We start from the raw sequence: 24,015 nt of genomic DNA, 5'->3' as shown, positions 1-24,015 counted from the left end.
TTCCCAGACTAGGACGAGTTCTCTGACATCCCTGGGCTCCTGCTTATATTATTCCTTCTGATAAGAGCACCCCCCCCCTTCTTCCTACCTGGCAGTCTCCTTACCTCCCCTCCCTCACCCGGCCATCCTGATCCACAAGGCTGGAAAACCAGAGGCCCCCCTCCCACTGTATCCAGCCTGAAGAGCTCTTTTGTTTAGCCTGCAAAGTGGCTTTAAAATCACAAGACTTCACGTACAAACCCAGCTTGTTTTACAAACTGGAAGATCCGGCAATGCTGGGACCCACTGGGGCACGGCAGCAACCACCTGGCTCTGAGCAGGGCTGTCCCCACCAGATGAGGCGCAGCGTGAAACTTCTCCCAGGTCTTTACCGCCTCCCATTGTATTTGGGCTTTATGCCCCCGTACACTGTACCTTTTCTAAATCCTATTTTTATGCTAATTATACTCCCTTTACAATTACTTATTTGCTTGCCGCTTTTCCCTACTAAACGCGGGGTGAAGAGCCGTGTTCCGTTCGTCATTCTTGGCGCCGCTCCGGCCTCACAGGAGAAAGGCTGGGCGAGTAGAAAGGCCGAACAAGGCAGCCTTGGGAGTGAGGAACGTGTCTGCGCATCTCTCCAGCGACCGGTCGCCCCCACTGCCCCTGTGATTGAAGGGACTGTCCTGTGCCTAACACACTTACGGCAACTGCCGGGGTCAGCAAAAACCAGCTGGTGTCTCTGGGTGCAGGCAATGAGGAGCCCGGTGGAAAGGACGAGAAACTCACCTTTGAGTGGGTACCAAGAGTATCCATTTGTAATCCCATTGGGAAAGTTCATTTTGCTTTTACACTGATCTCCTTTCTTCATGTTGACATTTCTGGAAGCGTAGGAATTGGCAAGATATTGAAAAACATCATCATCAGGGGTTAAGCTCCGGGAGTGCAATGTCCCAGTTGCTGTATGTGAACGACAAACCAAGACCTTTGTGTTGACATTAGAGGGAGCACGCAATAAATACCATATTAGCAAATACATCGTCACATCACACAGAGGTCCTAATTTTCTAGAGAAGTCCCCTACCCACGTCCGTGAATGCTCCCTCCACTCTCCTTCCTAGTGTTCAATGAACATACACAAGGTGACATCACACAAAATGAGCCATTACATAGCCAAACCCCTCCTGAATCAGCTTAACAGTTAAATATCCTCTTAGTCACTCTTGCTAATTTCTGGAGGTCAATAGAGCTTCCTTAGGCGCTATAGGGGTTAAATGAATCCACTGTCCTATTTTAGGGCCTTGGTACATACCTCATCCTGGAGAGTTTTAAGAGCAGTCGGCAACTGTTACTCATGATTATCAAAGAAAGGGAGGTTGCTCTAGTTTTATTTGCTCTTAGCCAGGCTGTCTCTTGTGAGATCATCTAAATACCAATTTTACTATTTCATTGATGAATGTCAAGTAATCCTGTTGTTGCCTGTCGATTCAGCCATACGGGCCATCTGCTGTTTGTAAACTGTAGCAGGATGGCTCAGGGTGAGAAAACGAGGCTCTTTCCGCCCCTGCCAGAGAAGTTAAGTGGGGAGGAGAGCTGATCCCTGATCAGAAGCAGAGAGTTTACAGTTTCCCTCTGGACGCAGAAAGCCAGCGCCGGCCCGTGTCTGCTTACCTGGAACACCATTATCAAATGGGTAACTGGCCACCAGGGCACCACCGTGGAGGTTTGCAGAGAGGACAAATGTCTCTGTTTTCAGCCACTCCATGATTGCCACAGTTTCAGGCTGCCTTGATACATTATTAAATTCAAAAGCATCGGGGAAATTTCTATTCAGGTCATAGAAGTTATTATTTTCCCTTTAAAAGAAAGAATTTTTTAGGGTTTACTGGTGGTATGTGAGGGAGCGGATTCGTGCAATGAGTAAACCTTTTGTTTGGGCTCCAGGTGATTTTCCAAATATGAATGCGGGGCTGGTGGATGGTTGCCTTGGCAGCCTCCAATGAACCACACCTGGCATTCACACCATACGCAGTCCCCCTCTCCTGTGACTTGCTCTCACCGATGGGACAGTAGCTACTGGGATGTAAGCAGGGGTTTGATAAGCGTTTCCATTTTGGGGCTTTAGCTTTTGGAACACTCCCTTTTGGAACCCTGAGATCCCAATGTTAGCCACGTGGAGAGTCCACACAGAGAAATGAGGAGCCCAGGTGACAACCCAGGTGAGACTCCAGACATATGGTCCCAAGTTATTTGTCTCAGCCAGACTCCAGCTGAAGCCCCAGACACCATGGCACAGGGATTAGCCATCCCTGTTCTGCGCTGCCCAAATTCCTAATTTACAGAGTTAAAAGTAAATAAAACAGTCGTCGTTTTATGTCCCGAAATTTTGGGGTGGTTTGTTACAAAGTATTTGATAACAGAAACCACTGGAACATGCTAGTTTATACAAATGTATTTCTGAAAAGGGGACTGGCCATGTTTAAATATGCTAGAAAAACTTGAAGGGAATCATGCGGTGAGATTTTATTTATTTTTGGTAAAAGCAACCAAACTTTCAGTTGCACAAATATAAATGTATATTAGACATTTGAGAAATTCCAAACTTCCCGAGGCAGCTTGAAACAAAATAAACTGTTTAAACCAGAAAGACTACTTTCCATGCTGACGGCGCTCTCACAAACGTGGTGAGCGCCCCTAAAGCCCGCGGGACTTTCTGTGAGAAGCACCAACCCCCCAACCCCACAAAGTGACACAGCGTGAGAAGGCCAAGGGTTCCTGCACGCGCAGGGACAGTGGCTTAGGACAGGAGGCAGAGGGGCTAAGGTGGGCAGACTAGGCCAGCTGTCCACAAAAGGGCTAAAATTACAACGAAGGTTGTGCTGAGGCCTGAATGCATTGAGCCCAACCGCTGGCCACTGGGATGCAAGGCAGCATTTTCAACAGGGAGGAGGTAAGAAGAGAAAGGGCCGAGTGATTTGGTTCTAAGCTGTCTTATTCTGAAGACAAAATCTTGAGGATCTGTTTATGTAAAGGAAGAATACCACAAGGCCCACTCTTCATTTTGGTTAGTTCTTGTACTGGCTTAATGAAGCGGGGGGCATTGTGGAGGCCCGGGCACCCCCTGGGCCCGGGGATTTGACAATGATGAACACGACGGGCGGGATGCCCGCCCTCAGGTAGCTTCCAGTTTAGTCTTTAAACAGGAAACGAGGCAGTGAGAATGGGGCGGGAGGGAAAAGTGCCAGGGGAACAGTGTAATAGGGGACGAGGCTGGAAGGTGGGCACGGGGGGGGGGGGGGGGGGAGCGGCCTCCGTTGGGATTTTACTTTTCATCCTAAAAGCAACACAGGCAGCCCTGAGGAGTTTTCAGCACGGCAATGGTGTGACACACAGGCTATGAGATGGTTCCCTAACTCCTCTCACAGGGCCAAGGGGACCCTTTCATGGGGGCCTTTTGGTTGTTTTGTTTTACTTTAAATAAAGATCAACTAGCCCGTCCTTACCTTCCGTTAGTGTAAAAACAGTCAGGCTTTCTGACAGCTTCGAATCCATCTGGGTTCATTGAAGGCATGATGTGGATCCGGGTACTATTGATTAACCTGGTGATTTCAGGGTCTTTTCCGTCGCTGGTTACGAGATATTCAATTAAATGTAGCAGCAGTTCCCGCCCGACAGTCTGCACGTGGGAAAAGGGAAATCACTAGGTCAGAGGAAAACAGCCCCCAAAGCACAAATTCCCCAGCAAGGCACTCTGCACGTGGTAAATGTCACCAAAACCAGCTGCGAGAGAGGCCACTGTTTCTCAAGCACATGGACACTCTGGCAAGTGGCAATCACGGGTGTGCTAAAAATTATTTGTTAGTAAAAGTTTTTTTAAAAGTTAATTTAAAAAATACCCATCTGTAAATAATTTACTTTTTAAAAAGGAATTAGAATGAACCCAAACACAAATTAGAAAGAATATATGCACCCCTATGTTCCCTGCATTATTTACAATAGCCAAGCTATGGAAGCGACCTAAGTGTCCATCAGTTGACCAGTGGATAAAGAAGCTGTGGTACATAAATACAATGGAATATTACTCAGCCATAAAAAAGAATGAAATATTACCATTTGTGACAGCATGGATGGACCTAGAAGGTATTATGCTAAGTGAAAGAAGTCAGACAGAGAAAAACAAATACCATATGATTTGTGGAATCTAAAGAGCAAAATAAATGAACAAACAAAATGGAAACAGACTTATATAGAGAGAGAACAGACTGGTGATTGCCAGAGGGGAGAGGGTCTGGGGGGCTGGGTGAAAAGATGAAGAAATTAAGAAGTACAGATGGTAGTTACAAAATCGTCATGGGGACGTCAAGTACAGCATAGGGAATATAGTCAATAACATTGTAATAAGTATGTATGGTGTCAGATGGGTACTGGAAATATCTAGGGGAACATTTTGTAAAGTATATGACTGTCTAACCACTATGCTGTACACCTGAAACTAATATAAAATAATATTGAAAGTCAAAAAATTTTTTTAATGAAAAACTTGGTGTCATTACCATTTTGCTAGGTATATGTTTCTAATGTACATTAAAAGAAAAGCATGACTATGAAAATAACATGATCTTCACATCCACCTAAAATTATCTTATGTACCAAGGACTGGTAAACTGAAGGCCTGTGAGAGATCTTGCTTTAAGATTCCCAAGGAAGAGACTTACTATTTTTCTTATTTAAAAAACTCCCCCAAACCAGTAATTTGCATTTCAGCCTTACTATAGAAAGATTTGATTAGGCTGTATCTTGTAACCCTGGGTTCAAGGAGTCTGTTTCGGAGTAAGGAATGTCACCTCTTACATAAGGTCAGATGCTGTCGGGGGTTAGGAAATGGGAAGTCGGGCAGCAGGTGATAAAATAGGGACAGCAGGCAAGAAAAGAGTCAATTACAACCCCACTGTGGGAATTCATTGTTGTGACAAAGGATGAGCAATTCCTTTATGGCCCTCACTGGCAAGCATGCAAAAGACCATATTTTATGAATTTGCTATCCTAATAAACACAAAGTAATCGGGACTAAGAAAATTTGGCATATGTGAATCATATATTCATAGGTAGCCATGAAATTCAGGGTGGAAATATATTCAATTCTGACTTCATTTTTTTCCCTACTCATCTCTATCTTTTCCCTCTACTGTGATTTTCATTTTTACAATCAAAACTGCCCCCTGAAAAAGTCCTTACAAACTAATAACCAGAAAAGTCAAACTGGGTTTCCAATTCTGTGTTTTGCAAGCAACCTCCATGAGCCATTTATTAGCTACCCTAAAACCAGCGGAGAAGGGGCTGATGACTTTAATTTTCAAGGGTGACATAGTTGAAAGTGTGGTTGATTCAAGGAGCTCTTCAGGCAAGGGGCTGGGGAAGGGGAAAAGGTAAAGGAAAGGGAGGAGGGAGGGACCAGGAATCTCTTGCAGCTCCTGAAAATTTCAAACGTGGTTGGAGACCGTGCGATAGTTCGATTAGAAGGACGGATCAGGAAAAACCTGAGGCCCATCCGAGTCCCACGCTGCACACAGAGGGGAGCCACGTCAGAATCCCCACGTGGTTCTGAGTGCGAATTTCCCGCTCCGGCTTCTGAGCAAACATCCTCACACATGCCAGAACTCAAGACCGGGGTAGGCAATGAAATTCATTCACCCAAAAGCAAATGAAAACAAAGAAGAGGGGAAAAACTATGATTAAACTCTAAAACTAGACTAAGAAACTGTGGTAATATGGGTCCAGAACAGAATATAAAAGTGAAGGTTTATGCCCCGGGGAATGTGGCTCAGTTGGCGGGAGCATCGTCCCACACACCGAAAGGCCTCAGGTTTGATTCCTGGTCAGGGCTCATGCCTGGCTGGGGGTTCGATCCCTGGCGGGGCCTGCGCAGGAGGCAATCGGTCAATGTTTCTCTCTCACATCAATGTTTCTCTTTCTCTCCCTCTCCCTTCCTCACTCTATAAACCCAATAAAAACATATCCTCAGGTGAGAATTAAAAAAAATTAAAGCCAAAATTTTTCAGAAGTTAAGATTTATAATTAACAGAGAGGGTAGAGGCTGGGGGCAAGGAAAGTAGAGAAGAGAGGACTTTTCAAGGCACCAATTTTTCTTCACTTTTCATAGCAATACTTGTAAGATACTATCAAAAATTTTAAATATTTTAAGTGATCACAGTTTCAAAGTTTTTCATAAATTTTTCTTGACTTTAGAAGAATCTCCTGATAAGTAATTTCTTATTTTGAGAAAATATGTATCAAGTTCACCAATTATTTTAGTTTCACTTCAGTTTTATTGTTAAATCCAAGTAAAATTAAATCTCGTATTTATTATTTATTTTAAAATAACATAATATGACACATATTTTATTTTATATCCTTTTAATCCCTTTCATTTTCTTACTATGGAAATATACAGATGTCTTGAACGATGTCTGGCAAATATTAATGATGGTTATTTTTAGTGACGATGTCCTGAATGACTTTTATTTCCTCTTATTTTTCTGGTGTCACTTTTCAATTAAAGAAAACCTATTACTGAAAAAAGAAAAATCATGACTTTTTTCAAGAAAAAAGTATGTGACAAAGATATTTTCTGTTTGTCTTTATATGCCAAACAAATCACAAGTTCTTCACTGCAGAGGGTAAATAAAAATCTTGGAAATACAATAAAGCACTAACAAAGAGTCAGATGATTTAAAAATGCTGAGGTAAACAGATGAAATTTCAGAGGGAGTTAAACAAAGTCCTCTCTTTTCGTTGGGCCATATTTTTGCTGCCTCTGTAACAGATTTTTGCCAAATAATATTCAAATTAATTCTTTCCAACCTTAATATAAATGTCTCAAACACTCATGTTTTATGTATAAATTCCCTTCATTTAAAATTAAGTCTTTGAATATGAAACCTTAGAGAGTCCAAATTTTAAGAAAGAATGTGATCAAAACAGTGTCCAGTAGCTTAACCGGCCTTTCATTCAGCCGCTCACTTCCTCTTTGGGAGAGGGTGGACTTAACAAGAGAATCCCTAATTAAGAAACCAAAAGCTGAACACACCAGCCCCTGGAGCCTTCCACTCGTGACTTATCTGGTAGTTAAAATGGCAACAACCCAGAACGCAGAAAATATTCCTCTATCCGTTTTCATTCAGTTCAGTCATGTTGGAATTTGCCGGATAGATAAAACTGAATGCTTGAGCTCTTTCAAGACTGTTTATAAACAAGTAAAAATGTTTTGTAGAAACAGTCCGCACAGAGGCAGTGTGCCGTGTGAGACGTAGCACAGGAACTTCAGCTATCCCAACACTGGGACTGGTTTTGGAAATGCTACACTGCAGTGCAGCGTCTGGGGAGAAAATAAGCCTGTCAGTTCTGTGTCACCACAGTGGTGTTACAGATTTAGTTCATTTGTCTGACTGATTAGCTAAATCCTTCAAATAGCCTAAATATGACAGTATCCGGCACACGTTCACCTGGGTTCCGTCACCTGCCTGTGGCCCCACAACTCTGCACACTGTGCCCTCCTAACAGTGCTCACATCCGTACAATGGCCGGAGGGACCCTGACTGACCCCGCTCCCCCCTCCACCAGCTGAGCCTGGAGGGCAGAGATCTCAGGAGCTTGCTCTGTAGCCCTGGTATCTTACCCAGCTCCTGGCGTATCATGTACTCAAAAATTACTGTGGGCAGATCCATTACAAGGTCAAGACTACTCCAAGGAGGAACTTTCTGAAAACATGAGGACTTCAGGCCCTTAGTGAGGGCAGATGTACAAATGCTCAGGTTATTTCATTTGAAGGATTTTCAGTATTGAACAAATTTCACAGGGGTGGGGCTAACAATTCTGGTCATGCCGAGTATTTGGGATTTCTGGTCACCCCAGCCCAACCTCACCAAAAGGGAGATAAAGGGAAAAAAAAGGATATTTATATGAGGAATTAAATACATGCCTAAAAGGAATGAGATAGGTCACCTGGAATAAAGATTAGTTATGTCTAAATCCACAAAGAAAGAATTAATTATCCAAAGCCACACTGCAAAACTGAGGACATTCTGCTATCATCTGGGACAGGAGTGGGGGGAAAAATGTGGGAAGTGGCATTTGGAAGGACAAGCTCTAAATTTTCTTTTTTTGTTTTGTGTTACTAAGTTTGGAGCCCCTTCTGTATGTTGACTACACATCCCAGATTGTCCAGGACAGGCATTTTCAGATAGTATGTCCCACTGTTCATGGAAACATTAAAATATCCTCTAAATACAAACATTAAGAGATACAAACTACATCTCATAAACTGTCTCATTTCTAGAAGGTGTGTGAAAATCATTTATCTTTTAAAGTTGAAAAACAGGGTCCCTATTATCTAGGAAATGTTTTTCCCTTCAACCTATATGCCTGGAATACAATTAATGATACAAATTAATGCCACCAAATGTGAAATTCTAAGTGTGATGTGGATATTTCAAAAGTCTATACTCGAATAAACCACTGTAGTAAAAATAATGCATTGATGTTTAAGAAACAGCTTTTGGAAAAAAATCTCCAAAAAAAATAAATAAATCAGAATTGGCAATTCAGTTAAGCTTAACAAACACATATTGAATACCTACGACCCCTGTACTACTTACCACCATGGGCCCTGAGGTCAAGGGTACCTTGTGAACCCAGACTCTGACCTGTACTTTGCCTATTACTGGATTAGTTTAAATCTATTGGCATCCAACTTTTTAAGCACATAGTCAGGCCTCACCTCAGTGTTTCCATTAGAGAGGAATTAGATATGTCTTAACAATCTGGAGATTATCCAAGTATAAGATTTTTTTTTTCTACAAAGGAAAAAAAAAAGGGATAACCCAGTCGGCATGGCTCAGTGGTTGAGTGTTTACTCCCTTCTAGGTAAATGTACAACAAACATGCCTCCTGCAAAGGTGAGCAAAAGAAGCGATGCCCGCAAAGCACTTACTGTGGTCTATGCTCCATACATGTTGGCTTTTTTTATCATTTTCCTGTAAAGCACTGTATAGAAGGTAACCCCTTTCCTCAGCTCCTAGTGGCACCAGGAAGGCTGAATATACAAGATCTCAAATTCATAATAACAAGTTCTCAATGGCCCTTAGAGCCCACAAACACTGTTCCCAGCTGGGACACACAGAGGGTAACAGGACTTCAGGTCCCCACCCCAACACACACTGGGACTTTCCCCAGCTTAATCTCAGTCCTCAGATCAAAGGGAACTAGAGAGCCTTGATCTAATGGGTCACATTAACTACCCGGAGAGCGAGCCTCCAGAAACTCGGGACCGTGCATGGAAGGAATGAGCAAATTCAGAGAGGAGACAGGGAAAGGACTCTTGTTTACCTTTGGAAGTTTCAGTTCAGAGAATCAATTTTTGAGCAACAGGCTGCAACCTCTGAAATGCCAGAAATTCAGTAATAAACGCCTGAACTCAATGAGTATCACATGTCTCTGATTAAAAATGGGTTCCATGGGACCTTGATCAATGGGCTAGATAGCAAAAGGGAAAGGAAGTCTGGGCTGCTATCTGCGATGAACGGTTGCTTTATTAAAAACAACTTTGGTCAGACTCCCAGCAATTTTAAGTCTTTTAAAGCACAGCCCGTCATGCTCAGAAAGGTCACAGGGGGATTGAACTTCCACCCGCCTACAAATCAGGTTCAAAGATCAGCTCCTTTCTTGGAAGCAAGTGTTTGTGTCTTAGTTCCAGATGCCAGCAGTGCCCTCTCGGGGCGGGACGGGTTGGCAGTGCGCCGGGAGGGCAGGCTGTGTGCGGATGTCACCGGGGTGGGTGCCGTTCCTGTAGAGCCCAGGCTTGGGGAGGGCGAGCAGGGCAGGAGGCTCAGCATTTGATCAGGGCATGGGGCCCACACCTGCACCTTCAGGAGTTTTAGCAAGCTGGCCGGCCAGACTTACTGGACACGCATTACTTTGACATTCCTTAACGTTAGGTGTGTTTTACAGGGTGTCCCTCATCATTCCTATGTAAACCTTCTTTACTGTGATGACTGGGAACTCTCTCTGCCCACCACTTGATGGCCTGGTTGTATGGAGTCCTGGTGAACTGAAAATACTGCAGTCGTCATATTCTAAAAATATGCTGAGGAAGTGAGGGGAGAAAGTGGTAAGCATTTTCAAATTCCTAGTAAGAAAGGCAGGGCAGGAAGGAGTGGAAAAAGGGTATTTTGCAAAATACAAAATAAGTAACAGAGAACAAAACAAAATAAAAATACAGCTTACCCCTAGGATCCAGACGATCGGGGTTCGATTCCTGGTCAGGGCACATGCCCCGGTTGGGGGCTCGATCCCCAGTCGGGGGCGTGCAGGAGGCAGCCGGTTAATGACTCTCTCATCATTGATGTTTCTATCTCTCTCTCTCCCTCTCCTTTCCTCTCTCTGAGATCAATAAAGGTATATTTAAAAAAAAAAAAGAGTGTTTGTAGAATGGTGGGTGTGAGAGAACCCTAACTTTGATTGTCTAAACTTGAGCATTGAAAACATTGAGTATTAGATGAAAGGCAAGTGACAGAAGCATTAAAAAACCCAGATGTTATGAGTTTGGATAGTTATTTGGGATCTTTTTTTTTTTAACCCTCGCCTGAGGATATTTTTTCCATTACTTTTCAGAGACGGTGGAAGGGAGAGAGAGAGACAAACGTTGATGTGAGAGACACATCGATTGGTTGCCTCCTGCATGACCCCGACCAGGACCAGGGATCGAGCCTGCAACAGAGGACATGCCCTTGGCCAGAATCGAACCCGGGACCCTTCAGTCTGTGGGCTGATGCTCTAACTACTGAGCAAACCTGGGTAGCCCAGGATCTTCTGATTGTTTCGAGTTGAAATCGAATGTAGCCCCTCCGCTGGTCACCTTGGCGCCGACCGGGAGGTGGGGAGTCCACCCAGGAAGGAGCCCAGGGACGCGGCTGGCAGCTGAGTCTGGGCACCGCCGGTCTCCCAGCCCCAACACAACAGCAGCTCCAGGTATCCTCACAGGACACTGGGTAAGTAACCAAATGGCTGCAGTTGTTTGGGCCCTGGTTCCTGAATTCTCAGAAGGCCTAACAGGAAAACCTTTCCAGATTCTTTGCTATAATTTATGCTGCCTCCTTGGCATTTACACAGAGCTCAGAAGGCCTGAGGGGGAGTTTCTGTGGTGACACTTCACAGATTCAAGCCCCATACATACCTCATCTCCGTGCATGTTTGCCACGTATTTGAACTCTGGAATCCCAATTCTGTGTTCCTTTGGTGAGCGTCCCACAACAAGAACCCACAGGTTTCTGCCTTTATAGGGAAGAAAAAGATCGACAAATAAGTTGTCTTTGAAAATGACAAATGAACTCTGGGAGGATGACCAAAGGAAACAGCCGGTGCTGCTTCTCCCACCTGATGAACGTTTCATGATGACTCAAGTTTATGACTAATACCTCTGTGCTTAAAATGCTCCCGGTTTACTGTCAGCCCAAACCCTTTCAATTTAGCACAAATATTCAACTTACTCTTTGAGAGTGTGATCTTTAAAAACTGAAGACTTGTTAGGCTACACAGATCTTATTTTTCCAAAATGCTTATATGCTTTGCTCTGAGCTTCTAGTGCTTTATAGAAATGCTCTTGCTAATTCACACAACTGCACAAACTTAAATTGTAGTTGATGGTTGACTGGGAGGTATCATAACCCTCAGGGCAAGGAAAGTGGAAAAATAAAAAAATCGACAGCCGGGAAATAGGTAACTCAGGAGGGAGTTTGTTCTTCAGGTGAGAAATCTGAATCTTGTATTCAAATACCAATGGGACACAGCTCCTTTGCAGCAAGTGTCCTTGATGTGTGGGAGTCTGGTCAAATAAACTGGGACCCACGGTGTATCCTAACCAACCTCCAGGAGAACTTCTAGGTGCTAACTGTGTCCCAGATGGTGTGAGTGGGCAGGAAGGGCAGAGACGGCAGATCACTGGGGATTCGCTTTGTGCAGACATCACAGTCGGTACCCGGTTCACATTATCTCAGGCCATCCCTTGTCATAACTCACTACGATGGCTTTTTAACCAGACTTTATAAATGAGAACGCTGATCTTCAAACAGTATTAAACTGCTTATGATCACACAGCCAGCCAGTAAGAGGCTGTGATTTGCAGCCCAGAACCAAGACCTGAATCCTGCCTATTTTATTTCAATTCTAGGGCTTCTTCCACCAACAAAAACTGCCCGTCTCTCGAGAGACTTGGTTTCCTAATCAGGAAAATGAAGAGCTCCCTTTCAATGCTATGATCTCCTGGCTCCTCAACGCAAGCATTTTAGAATTAGAGTTGGGGAATGTATGTTTCATATCTATCACATATATACAAAGCTCAAATATCTGTGATATCTAAGCCTTCTGTGGAATTCAAGAGCCCAGGAAAGGAATTTAACAGCAGCTCATGGGCGAATGTAGAGCAGGTTTCCCTAGAATCTCAGATCTGTCCCTTAAATCGGGGGTCCCCCAGACTGGGAACACTCAGTAGCTATGAGGAATCTGGAAAGAAGCAGATACGGGACTTATCTTTTTCACCATTTATTCTTAGTGTAACAGTATTTTAAGGAAATTTGTCATGACAGGGTAATGGCTTTGAATTTAGTGCAAGAATTCCCAGACAATAACCCAAAAATGCATTTTATCTCATTGATGGCACATGCTCAGTGCGGAATATTCATTCATACATGCGCTTACTGCGGCTCTATCCAGGTATTTAACCAGGTGATTAGACTTCCAGAGAAGTAGGTCACACTCTACGCCCAGCTAGTTTCTGACCCAGTGGAGAGGAGCAACATGCAAACGTAAAGTTACCCCAGACTATGGCAGACGGTCATAGAGCCGTGTGTAAGAAAGACATTGTTGTGGATGTGGGATAAAAGGCATGGTCAACCTTTTCCAAGGATGGGGATCATGTAAGACTTTACAGATCTAGGGTTTTAGATCTGATGTCTGAACAGTGTTCTGAAGAATGATTCTGCATTTGCCACGTGGACAAGTCCGACCCACCTGAGATCTCCCGCCAGAACCATTTCATTAACCAGAACCTTCCATTACCCCATGACACCAATTCTCAGCTCATCTGGAGTTAACTGCACAAAGTTAACATCTGCATGTGAAGCCAGGAAGAGCTTGTTCTGAGGAGCGAGCTATCAAACCTGGCTCTTCAGGTTTCCTTCAGGGGAATTCTTTTAGGCGGCTATTCATGCTTTTAAAGCTAGAATAAGCACAGGTTTGTACAGAATATGGTCCCCTCATAGGCAAGGGGAAAGGTTCAATATCATCTCAACATAATATTTCCCAATTGTTATAGTTGTCACTCTACACCTGCGGCAGCTGGCCTGCTATACCAAGGAGAGTATAAGACATTAGAACCCTGACCCGATGTTATTTGGTTTAAGCAAAGAGAGAAACCAAACCAATAAAACCAAGACGTACTTTGATGGGAAACTCAACTTCAATTTTAGCACAAATGGCCCCTAAGTGAACTGCAAGATGAGAAACTCACCTTGAATAAACCTCAACGGCAGAGTCTAAGAAAGAAACCAGGCAATAAATCCAGAAGATATTCACGCTGCTTTAGGAAGGACAAGCCTCTTGAAGGGTTTTAACCGCCCTCTCCAAAGAACACTGGCTTGGACCAGAGCTAATACACAAAGGACAAAGTATTTACTTTTCACAGCCTAACTGCCAAGGTAAGAGTAACTTAAATAAGATTTTTTTTTCCTATCAAGGTTGGAAAGGTTACCTTTATTCCCCAAAGTTCTTGCTAATACCAGGTGCGCTTAAGAGCTCTGAAATGCTTGGTCTCTTTCTCCTCATTACAGGTAAACAGAACTTGGATTCCAAATATTTCAGTATCTGGGCACAAATCCCAGTGCTGCCCAACTGGGTTTGCTTGGAGGATTGGGGAAGTCTTACCATTCAGAAAGCCTCACAAGGATCCACAAGACAAGAAAGCAGGCAAGGAGTGCCACAAAGTTCTACAGAGTTGAGAAGAAAGTAGGAGAAACTTGGGAAATTAACTATAGCTTCAACAGGCAGAAATGGGAGCAGTGTCATTCCCACATCAGAATCACCTGGATCCTTGTAAAAATGCCAGTCTCTGAGCCCTGTCTCCTAAATCAAACTCTAGATGAGAAACCTGAAACCTGCATGTATCAGGCTCCCTTGGCGATTCTGAGGTCCATTAAAGTTTGAAAGCTGCTGAGACTGAGGCAGTGAACGTCCAGATAGATTTGGCAGGCAGTCGATCTTTTGGTAAAACCATCTCATTTTATATACAATCGTGAACATGTCTCTATGTTAACAAATATACTTCTATTATATCTTTTTAAATGGCTGCTTAATACTTTATAAATGAATGTACTACCATTTGCCCAACCAGTGCTCTATTGGTAGGTGTCCAACAGTAAGTAATTTTATGTCAATTTCAGCATGTCCACTGAAATTTATGTACAGAATTTATAACATAAAAACACTTTATCATGTGAAAGAAATCAGGATGCAAAATTATATAACTACAACCATGTAAAACAGACTGTTCATTAAAAAAATACCATGGAAGGAAATAGCTCTGTAGCATATAAAGTCTTAAATTAAGTAATGGATGAATCCCTTACCAGAATTTTTAAAAAATGAAGTTTCTAAATAAACCATATAAATTACGCTAAAAAAAAAAAAGTTGAAAATAGCACAATACTTAAGTCAAGTTATAGACTCAGCCTCCAAAGTTCCCACCTGCTAAGTGACTCATTACAAAAAGAAAACAAATACTGGCACACAAAACACAGGAACAAAAGGCACAGGCAAAAGTTCCCAGGTTGGCTGTGCCTGCAGAGTGGTATTCACGTGTAGTCACTTAACAGTGACAAAGATGAGCAGCGGGTACTAGGACTATCCTTTCACACGGGTGGACACGCTTAAGTGGCCTGAGGCCGTGGTTCTCAAGGTGCCGTCCCTCAGAGGCACCTGGCCCTCTGTCACAAATATGCGCCCTTGAGCTCCACCCCCAGGGCCTGAATCAGAAAGGGGGGGGGGGACCAGCAGTCTGCGTTTTAATAAGAATCCTGGGGATTCTCATTTGCACTAGTTTGAGAACCACTGTGACCAGGAACGGAGCTGGGGAGTCTACCCACAGAATCTGCTCTGTTCTTAACCTCTCTGCTGCACTGCTCCAGTCACCTAAGAGATGGAAATATCAAAGAAAAATCAGAGAAATGTGACCCAAGCTTGCTACGTACCATTTCTGGTGCTGAGGTATTTTTCTTTCCCCCCACTGAAGAGCTGGAAGGAGGCGGTTGAGAAGACACTGTGAGGTGCCTTTGAGAAGTTGCTCCCTTTGGTGTGCAAACCCAAACTGGTTTGCAAACCAGTTTACCAGTTTGTCCCCAAATTGCTCTCTATTTAAGGACATAGGCCAGCCCCAAGGTTGCGGAATCTGGAGTGACTGCACTTCAGGGGATCTGGCCGCTAGGTGTTTTCCCTGCAAAACGTTTGGCTACATGTCTACAATGAGGCTAAAAAGCAGGGTGGATGAAGTAGCAACAGAAGGAAAGACAGAGACAAAACCCATATGCTGCCTACAGACGCTGTTTCTGCAACACAAAATTCATGCGAATGTCTCTGCTTCACGGCCAGCTGCCCAGCGTTCACTGTGGCTTCTGTGCGGAGTCGAGGGGTTCTGGCCAGCCAGCGTGAACACCCAGCCTGTTTCTGTGCTTGCAAAGCGGGGAACCCACACTTGGACAGATGCAATGACTTCCCACCCCCCGCACCCCCCAAGTCAGCCATGTAAACCTCACGAAGCCTAACTGCTATTTCTGTGCAGTGGGCAGGAACCCCTGACCTTGTTCATGAACACAAGAACTTGTCAAGAAGGGGTCTGGAAAGGAATCGGGAGTCCCGGGAGTCCTGCTGCTACGAGTGCTCTGCTCTGCTGGAAGCAGCAGGGGCCTGGGCCGTTTCTTTTGCCCAAGGCAATTCTATACTAAACTATCACCTGCTACACATGCTGTACAGTTTTGTTTTCATAGCACTGGAAGGTGTCATGCGCATCCACCACACCTCTAGGCTGATCATGGACAGCCAATGAATCACTATTAAATGCACTGAAAACACTATATTAAGAGGGACTACCACAGTAAGACGCACTGGCAAAGCCTATCTCTCAGAATTTTCCCCTGGGTCATCTCATTGTATCTGCTTTGCACCATCAAATAGTATTTGTATGTGGACAGATACGACTCCAGAGCTGAAGTAATGCTTTTGAATTCTAGGAGTGCAAAGTTGGACATGAATAGAAAAAAAAAAAAAGACAACAAAAGCACCTAAATACTTGCCACGTGGTAAGTAAAGGGGGCGCTCTGGAGCGAGGTGAGCAGGGAGGCCCTTTGGGGACGCACTGAAACACGCGGAGGGCAAGGGCAGTGGGGTGGCATCTGGGCCACAGCGGCCCCAGGAATCAGGAACCGCACAGCAGGGACTGGCTCAGCCACAGGTATGGACGAAACAAAGCGGCAGCCGGCACTGCCACCTGCCACTGAAGCCTTCGTGGACTGAACGCAGCTTCCCAAGCTGACCAGACTCATTTGTAAATCTGGGTATGAATTTTTTTAAAAATCAGATACATCTCCATTGTGTAAGCGACCGTCTTCTACAAAGGCTTAACTCTTCCTTTTCTCACTTACTCATTCAACAAATAGGCACTACCTACCCCGAGCCAGGTTTTAGTCAGCTGAAACAAATGTAAGTCCCTCACGCCTTCGATTGCCAAGAAAAACACTAATTCTGGATTTCTGACATTGCTTTCATCATTTGAAAAAGTCCAAAAGCAGCACGATGTTTGGTAAAGTTTCCATTACATGGGGGTTAATCAAATGTGAATTGGATCCTTTGGCTCCACGGCTTATCCTGCAGTGGCTCTAAGGCGCCAACATAGAACAAAGCCTGCCGGCTGGTGTGGCTCAGCGGGTGAACGTCGTCGACCAAGAGGTCACTGGTTCCATCACTGTCAGGGCACAGTCCCCAGTAGGGGGTGTGCAGGAGGCAGCTGATCAATGTTGCTCTCTCATCAATGTTTCCTATCTCTCTAAAATCAATAAAAACTTTTTTTTTAAAGCTAGAACAAAGCCCTCAGCAAGGCTCACAGACTCCTCATGGACTGTCCCTTCCTTCCCCGAGCCTCCACAATCCCATATGCCAGGCCTTACCCATTCTCTCTCTCTCTTTTTTAATGCTCACCAGGATCTTACGTTTATTGAGAAGTGATTAATGGTGAAAAGAAAGCCAATGCCTTTTCCTCATCGGCTAAACAAGAAACTGAAGAAACATACACTATGTTTTATAATATTTTTCTCTTCCAAATGCATTTCTATAAACAAGTATTTACCACTGTTCTTAGCTGTGAAGTAAAATTAATCCTGACTCGATCACTATAATGTACAAGGACAGAACATTTCTTAGGACTCCCAGTACTTTCCTTTGATAACAAAGGGTCAGAGAAAATGAATCACCCTTCAAGACACAACCTTGGGTAACGCCATTAAATTCTCCAAGACAAAAATTCTTCATAAAAATGTTCTTCCAGTTCAGAAGGGAAAAACCAAATTCCCACTTTCTTGAAGCAGGTCCATAGTTTTGAAACTCAGGTGTTTTCCAAGTGCAAATGTCAAAATGGGGGGAGGGAAGGGTTTAAAAATTAGAGAAAACTGAATGTACTAACAGACTTTAAAATCCTAAAAACAGTAAAAAGACAAAACAAAACAAACAAAAATCAAGGCATTATGTTCTGAAATCATAACCAAAGCCAAAATAAACGGGACATTTTTCACCTAAACTACCTAGAGAGATTTTTTTTAAGTTTTTTTCTTTTTTCCCCATTTTCCAGTTAAGTCTTATGTCTTCTGTGAAATTCTAATACTTAAACTGCAAGTCTGCAATCACCTCTGAAGACAGTGAAATTAAGAAAAAAGTCCTAGTTCTCCTGAAACTCATTTTTTTCCTCTTAGGATATGCAGCTGCAGCCTTAGTCACTGGGTAAGCAGGAGTCTGGCCTGGCAGTATGTGCATTATCGGGCCTTGCCTGTGGACTCAAGTAGGGTTCAGAATCGTCATCATTTAATCCACCTTTTGATGTACAGATCCATTTTGCACTTTGTTTCCTTGACCTTTTGGTTTCTGCTCCAAGAGGCTGCTGGCGGACATGGCTCTCAATCCTCATGGGCGGTGACTGAGGGGGATGAATCCCAGCGGCCTGATCAGGCTCAGTGGCGGTGGCTTTTGTCTCTGACACTCAGGGTCCTTGGCCTGCCATTCTTAATTATGTGTATTTCCACAAAGAGCCAACCATCTGCCTTATCTTAATGCTTTCTCTTTCTTCTGCATGGACAGTCCTCAGTCCACCCCATCAAAGGGGCCAACTTCCACTTGCCTTTTCAAGGCTCAACCAACAGCCCCCTCATCCAACACCTTCCTCCCCTTCCCCTCCCTCGGCCCCTTCCCTGACCAGCCAGGCACTCTGAACTCTGATAGTGCTTCTGCATCCCCTCTCCTCACTCTTACTGAAGCCACAGGCTTTCCTGCCGGCAGGGGTTGCGTATCTCTGTGCTGTAGCACTCAGTGTCATGCCTGCCACATGCATGGGCGACTGATAAATATTGGTGAGTGAATGAATGGGTGGATAAATTAACAAACAACTGAGGAAGTCCAGTTGGATCCGGGGTCACCTCTGACCCAGAGATTAGATGATTTTCCAGTATTGATGAAAAAGTCTGCTGCTACCCTTCAAAGGCTCTGAATAGGACTCAGTTTTCTAGATCAATTCCAGAGCAAATGCACCTTCTTGGAGTATTTCAGTATGAGAGAGTGCCAAGATCTAGACCAACCATATGGCTTTGGGTTAGACTCTTCCGACATCATGGGGAGATGAGATTTCATTTGCTTACACATTTGCCCCCATGGCACTGATGTTTTTAAGTACCTGAGAAATGTAGGTGTTGGGTTCTATTTTCTTTCTTTCTGAACAAGGGAGTGGAGAGGTTTGGGGATCTCAATTTCTAAATCAGGGATTCTTTTTCACTTGAAAAAAGGAAAGGAGAAATCAATAAAGATATATTTAAAAAAAAAAAAAAAGAAAGAAAAAAGGAAAGGAAAAATCTGAGGATGCATTGAGTTGGAATGCATTTTCTTTTCTGATTTCAAGACAGTCAAGACTCCCAGAGAAGAAGAGTGACTTGTCTCATTCATTACCAATCATCAACCAAAACAGGATTCTGGACAATTCCTCCACCTTCCCCCTCTGCCAGCTCCACTCTCTCTATTCCTCCCACTCTATTCCCAGATCAGAGGCTGATGAATCTGTTCCCCTTCCTCTGAAAATTTTAATTTTTAAGCTATAAGTTATAAGAAGTTTTAAAAATTTGAGTTATTAAAACCAGCCATAATTCTCATGTCCCAGACATCATAATTTTCCTGTGTTCCCTTCTAGTCTTTTTTTTTTTTTTCATAGAGAGACGGGAAACTTGGTTTTAAATCCCTGAAGTGAAAACCTCCAGAGGCCTCATACTATAAAAAGCTGAGAACTTCCCTTTTTGGTCCCTTGGGAGAGAAGTCAAACATAATCAGGTCATCTTATCTAAAAGTACAAAAAGTACTTAAAGAGATTTTTTAAATGTTACTTTAAAAGATTCGGCAATTACAGCTAACACTATACGCTTAGTGTCCATTTAAGGCTTCTCTTTTATGGTTGGTCGGGCCATTCTGGCCCATGGTGATGTTTTGGCTCTTCCTCCCCAGTTGGTGTCTTTATTTCTGATGAGTTCCTGCAGGTGCCATGTGGCTATCATTTAGGATGACGTCAATTCACATCCATTTGACCCAAAGAAAAGACAGTCTGTTGGAGGTCTGCTCACTCTTAATGCCTATTTTTTGCTACCATAGGACTCATCTTTTAGTGGCAAAAAAAACAAGGGTAATTTATTTTCTAGTGTCCTCACAGGCTGCTTTGGAGAATAAAACTTTTTCTTTCCATTATCCTACTCCCTGAGTTTGTGCCCTAAAAGGCGTCCCTTTGAAAGTGGAGCAGGTCAGAGCCCAGGCAGAAGGATGGTGAGCTCCTGATAACAGGAGAAGCCCTGACACTGTCAAAATGAGGCTCCTTCAAGAACTAAACAAAGGTGAACTTCTCACTAGTACCATCGTTTAAATCTCACAAATGGCTCAATCGTTTAGTAATGACATCAAAACCAGTATTTCAGCAGCACACTATCTCAAATAGATGCCTCAAAAGAGCACCTAAAATTTCTTAAAAGATATGCCCTTAGTGGCACCTCATAAAAGGATGAAGTGTTTAGGCTCTAGCACCAAACTGCCAGCTTTAAACCCCTCCCACGTGGTAGGGGGCAAGTTGCTAAATCTCTCTGAGTGGATGAGTTTTTTCTCATCTGTGTTATGGGATTAATTTTACCTGCATATTATGGGGTTGCTATCTCATTTAATCCTCACAATCTTTACAAGGAGTGCCAGAGACACGGTAAGCTCATGTTTGTTTGGGGGCTTGAGTGCACAGAATTGGCTGATGACAAACTATAGGCCCTAGCAGATGACACAGTATTAGAGCAATTAAAGAAAAAAATTCAAATATAAACAGTGTCCATAAAATATAGATAGAGGCCATATGCCAACAGTCAGCAGAAAGGCATGTACCAGAGGGTCTGCAGATCAGTTCCGACAGACTGCACGCACGAAGATTTTTTAGAAGTGTGGATTCAGGAAGCAAGAGGCGCTACCTTGAAAGAACATGTCCTTCAAATTCTATTAGCACAAAAACTGTCACGAATATTCATACCACCCGATATCAGGTGAATTTACTTTTTAAGTCCAAGGGCTAAATCTCATTCAGGATTCCCAGGACAAAATGTCCAAGGACAGTGCTGGGCCTGGAAGCAGGTCACCTTGGCTAATTGTGCTGAAACATTAACATAAACGTGTCTTTCACAGCATTTTCCTACACGGTCTGTTGCCAAAGTGATTGAAGCCATCACGTAGATTTTAACTATCTCCAGGCTTAACCATGTTAAGATTTCCCGTCTGGCCCTGCAGTGGAGAGATTTCAGCTCATTACTGTAAGAGGGCAACCTGGGAACTTGTCGATGAAGTATTGGTTCATTAGGAATCAGTCAGTGACATAAAACTGGCTCGATACGAGCTGGCCAATGGCAACAAAAGGCAGGGGGACGGTCCCAGATTACCAGACTAAAGAGATATGACACCATATGCAATGTGTTTCCAATCCTTGATTGGATTCTAAGAGGGAAAAAAAGTTATAAAAGGCATTCTTGGAACCACTGCAGGACTTTAAAATGGTTTATTGAATGATCATTATTTTTCTTAGTTTAATAATGGTTGCTGTGGTTAGGTAGGAAGGAGTCGTTTTTAGATGGTGCTGAAGTATTTGGTAAATAAGCATGCTGTTTACCATTTCTAATAGTTCAGTAAAATCTAGATAGAGCTCACGAGAGACAGAAAGTAAATGTGACCAAATAGTAAGACCTGGAGGGCCTACATGAAGACTATATATTTATTTTACTGTTTTTACAATTTTTTCTATAAGTTTGAAAATTTTAAAAATAAAAGGCTGGGGTGGTGAGTTTTTACAAAGGTAAAGGTAAAAAATCATAGCCTGATCTACTGGCTTCTGGCTTCAGTATCTTGTAAAGGTGAGATGCACAATCACGAGAAGTCAGAGTTGATCGAGGAGGGAATGAAGCTCTGAGGTGAGAAATTCACAGGCTGCCTCTTCCCTTTGAAAACACAGAACTATACTAGAGAAGGGGTAAAAAATTACTATGTAAATATCCAAAACTAAGGCACCTTAGCGGGTTAAATCTCCGTATATATTGAGAAAGAAAAATCATCCTGATGCAAATGTGAATGTTGACTAAAGAGCAGACATTTTTTATTTTTATACAATCGGGAAAAAAACCTACAAAAATATTTTAAAATTATATGATTTATGTGGTCATTGAGCCTTCTGGTCACCAAGGCATTAATCTAGCCAAGTCCATTTGATTAACATAGGATACGAATAAGGAATCAGTAAAGCTTGAGTGTTGGGCAATTTAATCATGACTTCTATCTCTTCATCAAGATTGGACTTTGAAAGAAATATAAATTGAAATTTTTCTCTCTGCCTCAATTCTATCACTACCCCCTTTGGGCTTTGGTTAGAACAGATCAGCAAGACTATTACAGGAGAGGGAGGGCAGGCGAGGCAGGGTGAGTGGCTCTTGAGGAGAGTATGAGAAAGAAGGGCCCGATGTCACCCAGCCTGCGCACCTGGACTCAGGAGAAGCCCTGCTTTATCAAAACAGTGGACATCAGTGAAGGACCATGTTTGTGGCTTTCAAGGATTCTTTCAGTTTATCCCTTAACAAAGTCATAGCCTACATTTGAAGTCAACAGACTTAAGGAGCTATATGGATAACCATCCAACCTCCTTCAAAGGAGTGGTGAAAATGGGATTCACTTCATTTCTGTTGGTGTTCACTTTTAATATAGCCAAGAATATGAGCATACTTTAACATTATAGTTCTAGATCGTTTAAGCCAATTAATAAATTTCTGTAACAAAGTAGCATGTTAAGTTTGCTGTGCCTCCTGTTGTCAAGTCAATAAAAATATATTTACTTGAAAAAGAACAACAAAAAAAGAACCAGTGCCTACACATTCATATCACTGCAACACCCTACTTCAGAAACTGTCAACAGATTTCTCAAGCTCATGAGGCGATCGACAAGGGCGCTTTCAGCAGACCCATTGGCAGTGGTCACTCATTGAGGAGCATTACGGGGTGAGCTGCCTTAGTAGGCATTTCCATTGATTTGGGACTTTTCCAGCATTTCACTGAGAGTTTGATTATTAGCATTATGAAGGGGGTAGCATATTTAAATATTATCATAATCATGGGATCTGAGGAAGAACTCAGAGGTTTCAGGATCTGCTTAAAATGCTGCTATTTTACATAATACCCAAAGCATTTTCATACACTTCATCTTATTTAATCTTCAAGAGGAACCCTATGAGATAGGTAAGACAGGTGTTATTATTCTTGTTTTACAGATGAGAACGTGGGCTTTGAACTGTTTTTTTGTTTGTTTACTCTCAGATTATCGTTTGTTCCACATTGCTCCAATGTTAAACAGAACTTCCTCTGTAGCCCCTTAGGCACAATAGATATTTGCCTTTCTGAGAACAAAAACCTTGAGGCATCTAACTCCCAAATTCATGGGTCATCTCTAATGCCCAAAACAAAGGCTTCATCTCCCATGTTCCTCTCCCCCCCCAACAAAAGCAACTATTACTAAGTCACTTCTCCAAGAGTGGCATTAGACTCATAAACGAGAAGATGCTTCTGGAATACCGTGTGTTTACCTTCTTTTGTGTCTATAAGAGCTCTGAGACACCAACTGGTTACCACACAAAGCCAGTGTTATCTGCAAAGTAGGCCTGTGCACACATAAACAAAGAAACCAGCATTTATTTTGGAAGTTGCTAAATTTCCCAACTGTTTCTCCGGCTGTGTATTTACAATTGATTGATCACAAGTCTTTCCTAAGCTGAAGACCTTAGCTTTAACAATGCCATCTTGCACCCACAACTGCAGCTTTTGTTCTGTCTAAAGGAGCAACACTGACTGCTCAGACTCTGAACTGTCTGCCAGAGCAGACCCAAGATTACACGAGCCACCACCAATGAATGAACATCTCCCAAGGTCCAAACATCTCCCAAGCCCAACTCTCAGGCTTCATCAAACTATACAATTAGCTTCATCTCCTATCAGCTCCCACCTGAAAATATGGGTGGAAAAATGCCCATTTCGGAAGAAGCATCAGGAAATGCAGCTGTTACTAAGCCACGGAGCTTGCTCACCCATTAAGGCGCATCTTATCTTGATCTTTGCTAGTTTGTAGATATTTAATTAATG

At 43.1% G+C, this 24,015-nt stretch overlaps 1 protein-coding gene across 3 annotated transcripts in view; it reads right to left on the bottom strand.

The window, feature by feature from the left end:
* The window catches only part of CPM (carboxypeptidase M), a 56,976-nt gene that overhangs the window by 11,622 nt on the left and 21,339 nt on the right, over positions 1-24,015 (bottom strand). The window contains exons 3-6 of one of the 3 annotated variants that reach the window (XM_081130500.1): positions 11,210-11,307; positions 3,483-3,655; positions 1,651-1,835; positions 769-939 (exon numbers count right to left, since the gene is read on the bottom strand). In XM_081130500.1, the coding sequence (XP_080986626.1) occupies positions 769-939; positions 1,651-1,835; positions 3,483-3,655; positions 11,210-11,307 (627 nt within the window). Of the gene's footprint in view, positions 1-768; positions 940-1,650; positions 1,836-3,482; positions 3,656-11,209; positions 11,308-24,015 lie in introns of those variants that run through there. The other 2 variants (XM_081130501.1, XM_081130502.1) reach the window with 2 other exon arrangements.

Source organism: Miniopterus schreibersii (assembly GCF_964146895.1).
Source record: "Miniopterus schreibersii genome assembly, chromosome: 2".
NCBI classification, from domain to species: domain Eukaryota; kingdom Metazoa; phylum Chordata; class Mammalia; order Chiroptera; family Miniopteridae; genus Miniopterus; species Miniopterus schreibersii.
Note: the sequence above shows the minus strand (reverse complement) of the source record. Positions and strands in the feature narration are given on the sequence as shown.